This window comes from Penaeus vannamei, chromosome 7 (genome assembly GCF_042767895.1).
Source record: "Penaeus vannamei isolate JL-2024 chromosome 7, ASM4276789v1, whole genome shotgun sequence".
Taxonomy (NCBI): Eukaryota; Metazoa; Arthropoda; class Malacostraca; order Decapoda; family Penaeidae; genus Penaeus; species Penaeus vannamei.
The window spans coordinates 4,900,870-4,913,503 of record NC_091555.1 but is presented as its reverse complement, the minus strand read 5'-3'; the positions used below and the strand labels follow the sequence as shown (position 1 = coordinate 4,913,503).

At 42.7% G+C, this 12,634-nt stretch overlaps 1 protein-coding gene across 1 annotated transcript in view; it reads right to left on the bottom strand.

The window, feature by feature from the left end:
* The window catches only part of Ccdc114 (Coiled-coil domain containing protein 114), a 13,260-nt gene continuing 626 nt past the window's right edge, over positions 1-12,634 (bottom strand). Inside the window, exons 2-11 of the mRNA XM_027351276.2 lie at positions 11,961-12,129; positions 10,071-10,214; positions 9,225-9,320; positions 8,237-8,322; positions 7,022-7,200; positions 6,389-6,564; positions 5,902-6,012; positions 4,853-5,000; positions 1,455-1,668; positions 1-827 (exon numbers count right to left, since the gene is read on the bottom strand). Coding sequence (XP_027207077.1) covers positions 713-827; positions 1,455-1,668; positions 4,853-5,000; positions 5,902-6,012; positions 6,389-6,564; positions 7,022-7,200; positions 8,237-8,322; positions 9,225-9,320; positions 10,071-10,214; positions 11,961-12,129 — 1,438 coding nt within the window. The 3' untranslated portion in view covers positions 1-712. The remainder of the gene's footprint in view (positions 828-1,454; positions 1,669-4,852; positions 5,001-5,901; positions 6,013-6,388; positions 6,565-7,021; positions 7,201-8,236; positions 8,323-9,224; positions 9,321-10,070; positions 10,215-11,960; positions 12,130-12,634) is intronic.

Sequence of the window (12,634 nt, the reverse complement as noted above, 5' to 3'; positions counted from 1 at the left end):
CACTGTACTCATTTTTATTATTGTGCATTTATTGTAATTAACATAATTCAAGTAAACTGCTTATTTTATATAAAAGACTTTTACAAAACACCGTCTCCTGTTCATTTCTCGAAGTTTTACCTTACCGTGTGCCCTTCCATATATCTTGCAATAATTCATCTGATAGTTATGCGTACGATCAGCTATCAACGGAAACTTCTCAGGTGTGCATTTATCATACTTTTCAATACTGGGCGATGGTGATAGCAACGGTTTCCATAGCCAGAAACAAACACCACAAAGGTTATATTATTATTGCTTCACGTCTAACCGCCAATGAGAGAAAAACATGTTAACGGTTATACTCGCGATGGTAAAGCAATGACAGTGATAATTTTTGTAACATAAATTTATTCCTTTAAATTGTGATCGAGTACTACAGAGTTAAAGATGTTAGAATAAAGAGTCATTTAAAGTAATAACACTAAAACATAAAAAACATAAAATTATTTCTCTTTCCTTAGATTTCTGTCATTTTTATATCTACCATTTCATTGCTAATGCAGTTTGTCAAACAGTCAAAATATTACTGCCTCTCTCTCTCTCTCTCCCTCCCTTTATCTCAATTTCAGCATCTACTCGTATATATATTCATAAATGTACTGCATAACTGTAGGCCTATGTGTACTTTTCAAGTGTAGGCCTAATGTGTAAGTATAAGCGTCTCAACCGCTTAATTATCGCCTGAATCTGGAATGAATCTCCTCATGTTGGACATGAGATCCACATGGGTGAGAGGACCGCCGTTCACTGGCTCCTCGTCGTTGGCATGTGCAGCGTGGCTCAACCTGCAAAGGGAAAATGCAATCAAGAACAGAATAATGTCAACTTTTAAACTGATAAATACATTTCAAAAATACTTTCTCCTTGCGGTTCTGAAAGCAACATATTACTTCAGTTCACATGTATGTGAAACTTCAAATTCGTATCCCTTCCTCACATACGATGGAAAGGCCGAGCTTTCAACGTTATTTTTTCCGCAACGTTTCTCTGAGCCCAATGTTGTCCGAACATTTTCGCCTATTGTACCCTTTATTACCTTCTTGTACTGTTACGCCCCCCTCCCCGTCCACCATGGCTAAACAGTTTTATTTAGGATAATGCAAATAATATACTGATTATATATATATATATATATATATATATATATATATATATATATATATATATATATATATATATATATATATATATATATATATAAACCCGCATTGCTAAAGTGTTGGTTAATAAACTCGAATTTAATACACGAATAAAAAAGATGATTCATAGAACATGTGACGTTTCTGTTTGTGTGTGTGTTCCTTGTTTGTTCACGTACCCTTATGATCTATATTGCGTACCCCCACAAGTATGCGGACACCAGTTGGGACAACACTGTCTTAGAGCAAGAACCCACCAGAACAATAACTCACTGGGGCTTCCCGATGGGCAGAATGAAGCGCGTGGACGAGGCCGATGAAGACCTCCCTTCGGATCCATCGTCGTGAGGAATGTCGTCCCCGAACCCTGATCCAGGACCCAGCTCCTCCGCCAGCAGGAACTGTCTCAGCTGCAGAACTTCGTGGACGCGCTGTTCGACCACGGAGAGGTAAACGGACACGGACGCGCTGGTGATCTCTCCTCCGCCTTGGGATGGGACACGGATGTAATGGAGGTAATCGTTTTTGGGTTATGAATATGTGGTGGTAGTTAATGTCTGATGATTATGTGGTGGTATTTATTTGCTGATCATTATGTGGTAGTTATTTTCTGGTGATTATGCGGTGGCAATTAATGTCTGATGACTATGTGGTGGTAGTTATTTTCTGAGGATTATGTGGTGGTAGTTTTGTGATTATGTGGCCGTAGTTAATGTCTGATGATCATGTAGTGGTAGTTTATGTCTGATGTAATGGAGATGTTGGTGATTATGTGGTGATTTTGGGAGCAATTAAATGGTTATGTGATGGCAATTTCGAAATGACCATAGCGCTGTTGATCTAAGAGGGAAAGCTGTAACTTTAATGTTGATGAGTAGATGGCAACGTTGTTGGGGATACCAGTGATAGTGGACGTTTCGTAATTACAGGAACATCTTCAGTGTTTTTGATTACGTTCGAGGATTTATTGAAGCAATTACTATGTCGGTAATGAAGCACTAGTTATTATATGTTGTAATTAGTGTTGTGATCATTTTAAAGTTTTGGTTTCGTGGTAAGAAATCATATAGTGAATATGATGCCCATCACCTAGGTCCATGGATGGGTTTCAGGGGTGTGTGAGGATCAGATAAAAGTAACATTTATATTGTCTCTTTTCTTTAGATTGTTTACTTTAAAGCTTAGTAATACGCTTTTGTATTTCATATATGTAAAAGACAAAGAAATCTCAATAAATAAATTACATGATAAACATATCATGCGAAGTAGTGATTGTGTGAAGATTTCTGGACAAGGAGTCCGTTTCCTTTCATCAGACTGTTAAAGGTGTCTGACTAAAAATGTTAAGAACCACTGTACTAGGAGGTTTAGCAGCAATAAATGGTAATCATGCGGCTAATAATAAAACTAATTATATGGTGTTCATTATAGCTATTATCTCGTACTAAACACCTACCTATACATCAATGTTACAAGTGTAATTTTTTGTTTACCATATTAATAGCAATGGTTATCTTACTCATAAAAGTACGTACCATGATTCAATATCATGTAACTGTAATGGTAATGCTAATCATAACAGTGATACAGTTATTGCAGTGACATAATTACTGATTCCCTTTCAGTGACACAGTAATTGCTCTAATGGTGATGATATTTAGGAAGTTATTTCATGCCTGTTAAACTCTACACACCAATCAGTAATCTACTTTTGTCAATTGTTCACTTCTGATTACGAAGTATCTGCTAACCAGTGACTTGCAATATCTAAACAATGAATATAATATATAATGTAAATATCCAACGATAAGACTGTACTAATATACTAATCTACCTCTAAACAACATACCTTTACTAACCATCCATCTACCACTGATTATTAATATTATACCTTTACTAATCATCAGTCTACCTCTAATCACTCACAGCCTCTAACAGCCAATAGCCTACCTCTTTCCACCACTCACCTACAACCACCTATCAACCACTAACCTCCTATCACCCATCACCCACCAACCTCCTACCACCTATCAACCACCAACCTCCCATCAACCACCAACCTCCCACCAACCACCAACCTCCTATCACCCACCAACCTCCCACCAACCACCAACCTCCTATCACCCACCAACCTCCCACCAACCACCAGCCTCCCATCAACCACCAACCTCCCATCAACCACCAACCTCCTATCACCCACCAACCTCCCATCAACCACCAACCTCCCATCAACCACCAACCTCCTATCACCCACCAACCTCCCATCAACCACCAACCTCCTATCACCCACCAACCTCCTATCACCCACCAACCGCCCATCAACCACCAACCTCCCACCAACCACCAACCTCCTATCAACCACCAACCACCAACCTCCTACCACCCACCAACCACCAGCCTCCTATCACCCACCAACCACCAACCTCCCATAACCCGTCAACCTCCCATCAACCACCAACCTCCTATCACCCACCAACCTCCCATCAACCACCAACCTCCCACCAACCACCAACCTCCTATCAACCACCAACCTCCTATCACCCACCAACCACCAACCTCCTATCACCCACCAACCGCCAACCTCCTATCACCCACCAACCTCCTATCACCCACGAACCACCAACCTCCTATCACCCACCAACCTCCCATCAACCACCAACCTCCTATCACCCAACAACCTCCCATCAACGACCAACCTCCTATCACCCACCAACCTCCCATCAACCACCAACCTCCTATCACCCACCAACCTCCTATCACCCACCAACCTCCTATCAACCACCAACCTCCTATCACCCACCAACCTCCTATCACCCACCAACCTCCCATCAACCACCAACCTCCTATCACCCACCAACCTCCCATCAACCACCAACCTCCTATCACCCACCAACCTCCCATCAACCACCAACCTCCTATCACCCACCAACCTCCCATCAACCACCAACCTCCTATCACCCACCAACCACCAACCTCCTATCACCCACCAACCACCAACCTCCTATCACCCACCAACCACCAACCTCCCATCAACCACCAACCTCCTATCACCCACCAACCACCAACCTCCCATCAACCACCAACCTCCTATCACCCACCAACCACCAACCTCCCATCAACCACCAACCTCCCATCAACCACCAACCTCCTATCACCCACCAACCTCCCATCAACCACCAACCTCCCATCAACCACCAACCTCCTATCAACCACCAACCTCCTATCAACCACCAACCTCCTATCACCCACCAACCACCAACCTCCCACCAACCACCAACCTCCCATCAACCACCAACCTCCCATCAACCACCAACCTCCCATCAACCACCAACCTCCCATCAACCACCAACCTCCTATCACCCACCAACCACCAACCTCCCATCAACCACCAACCTCCTATCAACCACCAACCTCCTATCACCCACCAACCACCAACCTCCCATCAACCACCAACCTCCTATCACCCACCAACCACCAACCTCCCATCAACCACCAACCTCCTATCACCCACCAACCACCAACCTCCCATCAACCACCAACCTCCCATCAACCACCAACCTCCTATCAACCACCAACCACCAACCTCCTATTAACCACCAACCTCCCATCACCCACCAACCTCCACCACCTATCACCCACCAACCTCCACCACCTTTCCTCCCGACACTCACCCACGATGGCCACCACGGGCTGCGGGTCGCACTGCATCAGGTCGAAGAGCTCCTGCGTCGCCGTCTTCATCTCCGTCAGCGTCTCCTCCGCGCGCCTGAGGTCAGCCTCCAGGAGCTCCACTGCCTCTTCGGCGCTCTCCACGTCGGCCTGGGGAAAAATGAGAGAGTAGGGATTAATAGGTTTTGTCTGAGGAGGGATTAAGTGATGGGAGGGGGTCGTGTGCGGTCGTCACTGCGAGCAAGGTCTATAAAAGTACTTATATAGACCTTGACTGCGAGAAAACGAGCGAAGGGACGTGTGTGTGAGAGATTTCGAGGGGAAACGAGGGAGGTATTGACAGCGCGCCATTTGCTGTATCACGAAAGGCCTGAAGACGTACTTCTGTCACGCAACACAGTCGAGGCAACCACAAAGATATATTTAGCCCGTGGTATTTGCTTATCACAATACGCAAAGCGCCATTTGCTGTATCACGAAAAGCCTGAAGAGGTACTTCTGTCACGCAACACAGTCGAGTCATCCACAAAGAGAAACATATTAAGCCCGTGGTATTTGCTTATCACAATATCCAAATATTCAAAACTATTCCTTTGAGTATCAGGAGACGGTTACCATCACTATGTAGTCCCTTCTATGTTGGACTGACTACCATGCGAAAGACAAATCAGCAAAATACCCGCAACACAGAGCAGCTGAGTAAACACGAACCACGTGCACTACACGGCTCAAATAGGGACATACAGCAAAATAAATCGTACTGGAAATTACGTGCAAGTGCTTCCGTTACTTACACAGGGATACGGGCATACTGTAAATATTCGTTTAGCCTTTATATTACTCTAAAAGTGAGCTACGAAAGATCAGTTACCACGGTTTGCCCAAATCTATAAAAAGGAACCAATTAATATCTCCAAATAAGCCACAGAAGGTCAATCAAATAAGACCCCAAAACACACACACACACAAGAAGCTATAAATCGACAGGAGAGTTACAACGCAGAACAAAAAAAAGGAAACGTAACTCACAAAATAAATTATTCTCACTCACCAGCAACTGCGAAATGGTGCGCTGCGTTTCCCGTTCGTGTTCGGCGCTCTTGTTTCGCGTGTCCTCGATCTGCTCTCGGAGACGCCGGACTTCCGTGGTCAAGCTGGTGACCTGTTGGGAGGTTGGAATTTTGAAATGTTCATCGGTTCTCTTTTATTGTCTTGTTTGTTTTCGTACTTTTTCCAATATGCTTTTTTCTATGCTTGGTATTATATTTTTTCTTCTTTCTTTATCATTTAGATTCTTTCTCTCTCTCTCTCTCTCTCTCTCTCTCTCTCTCTCTCTCTCTCTCTCTCTCTCTCTCTCTCTCTCTCTCTCTCTCTATATATATATATATATATATATATATATATATATATATATATAATAATAACAATATTTATATGAATAATTATATTCATATGAATAACTATATTTATACTTATATATTCATCTTTATATTCATATTTAGATTTACACACACACATAAAAAAAATCTTCCTTTCACCTCATTATTCAGGTCAGAAATGTAGGTAAAGAGCGTGTAGTTGTCATTCTCCGCCTGCAGGTAGTTCGTGACCAGTGACTCCACCGAGTCCTCGCCGCTCATCTCCCTCAGGTGAGACACGGAGGCCCTGTAGGTGATTAGGGTCTGTTCTGGTCCCCTGGGTTCTACGCCTTCACCTGGGGGAGAAAATGAGGATATTTGAAGGGTGTGTTCTGTCTATGCATTCCCGGACACGTCCAGTTTGTGGGTAAAAGCACACGTGTACACAAAAAGTACACTCAGAATAGGAGTACACACGTATACCAATCACCTATCAACCACCGACCTTCTATCAACCACCATTTGTGTGTGTGTGTGTGTGTTTGTGTGTGAGTGTACACACATACATACATTTATACATATACATATATATATATATATATATATATATATATATATATATATATATATATATATATATATATATATATAGAACTCCTCGCATCCCCTTTTGTCAATCTACACAATTATTTAGGCATCCTCAATTAACCCCCTTTCACAAAGTAATCCTGCTAATAAGTAGATTTACGAACTGTTAAATTCAGTCCTGCAAAGTATATCGAAGACGCCCGGACGAGGGAAATACACACTCACCATCTCCCTTTCGCCTCGACATCTCCTCTTCTTCTCCTGCAGAGATGGTGGCCACGAAAGCCCTCAGGTGCTGCTGGTGGTCGAGGGCGCGCTGCAGCTTCTTCAGTTCGTGGGTGTACTGCTGGGCGTCACGTTCGGCGCGTTCTCTCAGGGCTCGCATCTTCGTCTGGGCTTCGTCTCTGGCGGAGAGGGGGGGGGGGTTATTGAGAGGAGTATGTGGTGATGTTTTTCGTTTTCTATATATCAAAAGAGGGGGGGGGGGTTATAGAGGGGAGTAGGTGGTGATGTTTTTCGTTTTCTATATATCAAAAGAGGGTAGAAACGAGAGGCTGATAATCTGTAAGGCTATTAGAGTTTAGGTAGATGACTTGCAATCAAATTTGTTTTCGATTATATACTTGATGTCTTTCCATACCGATTACATTTCTGGAAAATCGCTTTGTCAGTTCAGGAAACCTTCAACTTTTCATAAAGCTCCTTTCAAAGCAATGCCACTGTCTTTTACCCAGACTCTGTATCAGAAGTAAAGGCAAGCCTATTCTTGCAGCTTGAAATGAAACCAAACTCCACAGACTAAACTTAATGGAGTTTGCGAAAGCTGTATTTTCTTGCATGTTGAATAGATAAAATTGATAAGAGGCCATATCATACTAGCATTTTTACCGTCTGGATCGTCTACCTAGACGAAGACGGTTACGACCGTTTCCGTCTGACTAATTCCCGCGTTGATCTTGTGCTATTAATAAATTAGATAGGATGAGTGAATGTAAACATAAGCTAATATTTTAGAACATTCGTATATACAATATACATCATCATATTACTTTAAAATCACGTAATATGTATGAGAATGTTCGTGTGATTCCCGGGACCTCACTCCCATAGCGCCATATTTCTTTACATGATTTTCATACGGAGTTCATTCGGAAACGAAAAAAATTGACGGAAAAAGTGCGAGTGTGATAGGGCCTTAAGTGATTTAGTGACCTTAAAAAACTCGCAAGAAGACACTACCAAATAAATCTAAAAGGAGGACTGTGAATGTCAATTGCGTTAGACTCGTATCCCCTTCAATCAATCTACAAAATTGTTTAGGTATCTTCAATTAACCCCTTTTCACAGGAAAAAAAACAACCACACTAATGAGTAGATTTACGAACTCTGTTAAATTCAGTCCTGCAAAGTATATCGAAGACGCCTGAACGAGGGACATACCTCTCGGAATATGCTTTGGTGACCTGGTCCATGACGTCACTCTTTCTCTTGACTGTTCCTTGCAGCTGTTTTTCCAGTCGCTGAGCCTGCAGGGTCGAGGTCAGCTTAGGTCAACTTGGGTTTCTTATGAGTCTTTTAAAGAGCAATTCGTATATGTTGTAGACGTGAGGATGTAAGTACCATTGCTTGTGTGGTTGTGTTTGTGTATTGGAAATAGATGCAAAACAATTAACTTAAAGGTAGGTAGAGAAATGTGAATAAAGAGCAATTCTTTTATGTAGTAGACGCGAGGATGTAAGTACTATTGTTTATGTGGTTGAGTCTTTGTATTGGAAGTGGATGCAAAGTAATTAAAGGTAGGTAGAGAAATGTGAATAAAGGAGTGTGTTGTAAAGGAAGTGTATGAAAGACTTAATAACCCATCACTGTCTCAGAAGACTCTAAATCCTAAAGGGACTTCAGTTGTCACGAAAGCTTTTCTCTCTATCTTTCTCTCTCTCTCTCTCTCTCTCTCTCTCTCTCTCTCTTTCTTTCTTTCTTTCTTTCTTTCTTTCTTTCTTTCTTTCTTTCTTTCTCTCTCTCTCTCTCTCTCTCTCTCTCTCTCTCTCTCTCTCTCTCTCTCTCTCTCTCCCCCTCCCTTACTAATATAATTGTATTTTTTGTTTCTCCCTCTTTGCCTCCTCTCTCTCTCTCTCTCTCTCTCTCTCTCTCTCTCTCTCTCTCTCTCTCTCTCTCTCTCTCTCTCTCTCTCTCTCACACACACACACACACACACACACACACACACACACACACACACACACACACACACACACACACACACACACATGCACACGCACACACACACGCACACACGCGCGCACACACACACACACTCTATCTCTCTCTCTCTCTCCCTCTCCCTCCCTCCCTCCCTCCCCCTCTCTCCTTCCACTCCATTAACCTTCTTCCTTCCCTCCCCCATTTCCCTCCTTCCCTTTCTTCTCACCTGAAGCATGAATTTGTCTCGTTCTTTCAACAGGTTTTCAAGGTTTGTCCTCAAGACGCGATTGTCAGCGAGCACAGCATTGAGGCGGACTGTTGCCTGGAAGATGAAATTCGTATTATTTATGCAAGTAATGACAAACTTGGGGGTGATAATGCTGGTGCGAATGATGGGGGTGATGCAAATAATGATGATGATGATAATGATAATGATAATAATGATGATAATGATAATGATGATAATGATAATGATGATAATGATAATGATGATAATGGTAATGATGATGATGATAATGATGATAATGATAATGATGATGAGGATAATGATAATGATAATGATGATAATGATAATGATGATGATGATAGTGATAATGATGATAATGATGATATTGATAATGATGATGGTGATAATGATAATGATGATGATGATAATGATAATGATGATGATAATGATGATAATGATAATGATAATGATAATGATGATAATGATAATGGTGGTGATGGTGATAAGTAATGAGAATAATGAGGATAATAATGGCAATAATAGGAGCAACAAGAACAATGGGACAATGACAGTGGGGATAAATCGATCGATATGATACAGTTAATTGAAGTAATTGCAATAATAACGGTAATGATGACAATACTCTTAACAGTAACAATAATAATAGATAATAATGATATCGATACTACCACTGCTAAAAAAAAATAATGAAAAATCGAAGCAAATCAAGCGTATAAAACCAAAAATAAACAAAAAAAAACGATAGCAACACCAAAAACTTTCCCCGCCCTCCGCCCTTCCGCGTTCGCATAACAACCCGTTCGCCCGGTGACGTCATCGGCTAACCTGCTGGATGCGGTTCTGCAGAGCTTTCTTGGCGCTGAGAGCAGTCATCCGCCGCGACTCGAGCTGGCGGGCTGACGGGACTCGGCGCCTGGATTCTCGAACCTTCTTCTCGGCCGCTGCGATGGAGCCGTCCAAGTCACTGATCTGCAGAAGGAGGTTTTAACGTCGAGGAGGAGGTTTTGAATGGCTGTTGTTGTTTTTTTGTTCTATTGATTTTGAATGATTTTGATGTTTTGAATGGCTTTTTTTCTTCTAATAACGTCGATTTTGAATGATTTTGATGTTTTGAATGGCTTTTTTTTCCTCTAATTTCGGTTTTGATTGATTTTGATATTTTGAATGGCTTTTTTTTTCTTCTAATAACGTCGATTTTGATATTTTGAATGGCTTTTTTTCTTCTAATAACCGATTTTGAATGATTTTTCTTCTAATAACGTCGATTTTGATATTTTGAATGGCTTTTTTTCTTCTAATAACCGATTTTGAATGATTTTTTTTCTAATAACGTCGATTTTGAATGATTTTGATATTTTGAATGGCTTTTTTTTGTTCTAATAACGTCGATTTTGAATGATTTTTTTCTTCTACTAACGTCGATTTTGAATGATTTTGAGATTTTGAATGGCTTTTTTTTTCTTCTAATTTCGGTTTTGAATTATTTTTTTTCTTCTAATAACGTCGATTTTGAATGATTTTTTTCTTCTAATTTCGGTTTTGAATTATTTTTTTTCTTCTAATAACGTCGATTTTGAATGATTTTTTTCTTCTAATTTCGGTTTTGGAGAAGTATGGCTAAGTGATGAGTGGTTCGTGTGGTTGGGAAAGAGAGGGAATATATATAGGTATATAGAAGAGAGAGAGGGAGATGGGTGGAGGGGGAGTTGCAGGGTGAGTGGGGGGGGGGGGAGAGAGGGAATGGGAATGATAGAGGGGAGAGCGAGGGAAGGGAAGGGGGAGAGGGGGGGGGAGTTGCAGGGTGAGTGGGGGGAGAGAAGGAATGGGAATGTGAGGGGGAGAGGGAGGGATGGGAAGGGGGAGAGGGGGGGGGGGGGAGTTGCAGGGTGGGTGACAGAGAGAGGAGGAATGATAGAGGGGAGAGGGAGGGAAGGGAAGGGGGAGAGGGGGGGGGGAGGCGGGAAGGGAAAGGGAGACAGAGAGAGGAGGAATGATAGAGGGGAGAGGGAGGGAAGGGAAGGGGGAGAGGGGGGGGAGGCGGACAGAGAGAGGGGGAGAGAAGGAATGGGAATGGGAGGGGGAGAGGGAGGCAAGGGGAAGGGGAGAGGGAGGGGGAAAGGGGAGGGAAAGGGTGACAGAGAGAGGAGGAATGATAGAGGGGAGAGGGAGGGAAGGGAAGGGGGAGGGGTGGGGAGGCGGGCAGGGAAAGGGAGACAGAGAGAGGGAATGATAGAGGGGAGGGAGGGAAGGGAAGGGGGAGAGGGAAGGGGAGAGGGCAGGGAAAGGGAGACAGAGAGAGGAGGAATGATAGAGGGGAGAGGGAGGGAAGGGAAGGGGGAGGGGTGGGGAGGCGGGCAGGGAAAGGGAGACAGAGAGAGGGAATGATAGAGGGGAGGGAGGGAAGGGAAGGGGGAGAGGGAGGGGGAGAGGGCAGGGAAAGGGAGACAGAGAGAGGAGGAATGATAGAGGGGAGAGGGAGGGAAGGGAAGGGGGAGAGGGGGGGGGGAGGCGGGCACGGAAAGGGAGACAGAGAGAGGGGGAGAGGGAGGGATAGGTGGAGAGAAAGAGAAAGAAAGAGAAATAGACAGAGACAGAAAAACAGAGACAGCCAGACAAACAAACAAAAACAAAAACAAAAAAACAACCACACACAACCCCACCAACCACCTCACCACCCACCAACCCCTCCCCCAACAACCCCTCACCCCCCCTCACCTTATCCCTCTCCTCATCGATCAGCTGTTGGTACTTGGCCTGGCGGTCGAGTGTGGAAGCCAGGGTGGAGATGGTTCGCTGGTCACGTGACTCGTTCTGCGGGTTCACCATGGCCGTCAAGTGGTTCTCTAAGTCGCCCTTCTCCTTCTGCAGCTCCGACAGGATCTTCCTGCGAATGAGGGTCTGTGTCTTTATGAGGATAATGAATGTAAGGAGAATAATGAAAATAATAATGGTAGTGGTGATGATGATGATGGTGAATGAATGATGATAATAATCATAACAAATAATAATAGTAGTAGCAATAGCAATGGTAAAAAATATAAAGATAATGATGATGGTAATAGTAACAATGATATTGACAATAATGATAGTAAAGGTAACAATAATAACAATGATAAAAAAAAATCGAACATACACAGTCCCCTCATCACTTCCTACCTTTATTACACGAAAGCAAATAAACAAAGGAACAGATAACGATCATTAAAAAGACAAAAAAAAAAAAAAAGAAAAGACAAGACAAGAAAAAAGAGAAAAAAGAATACATTACAATTATCATAAACATTGGAAAATACACTCGAACATTCACACCCATTCATAAAATGCCTTTACCAACCCATGCCTTTCTCGTACTAAATGGCCATCCCTCATAACTACCATTAATTACAATA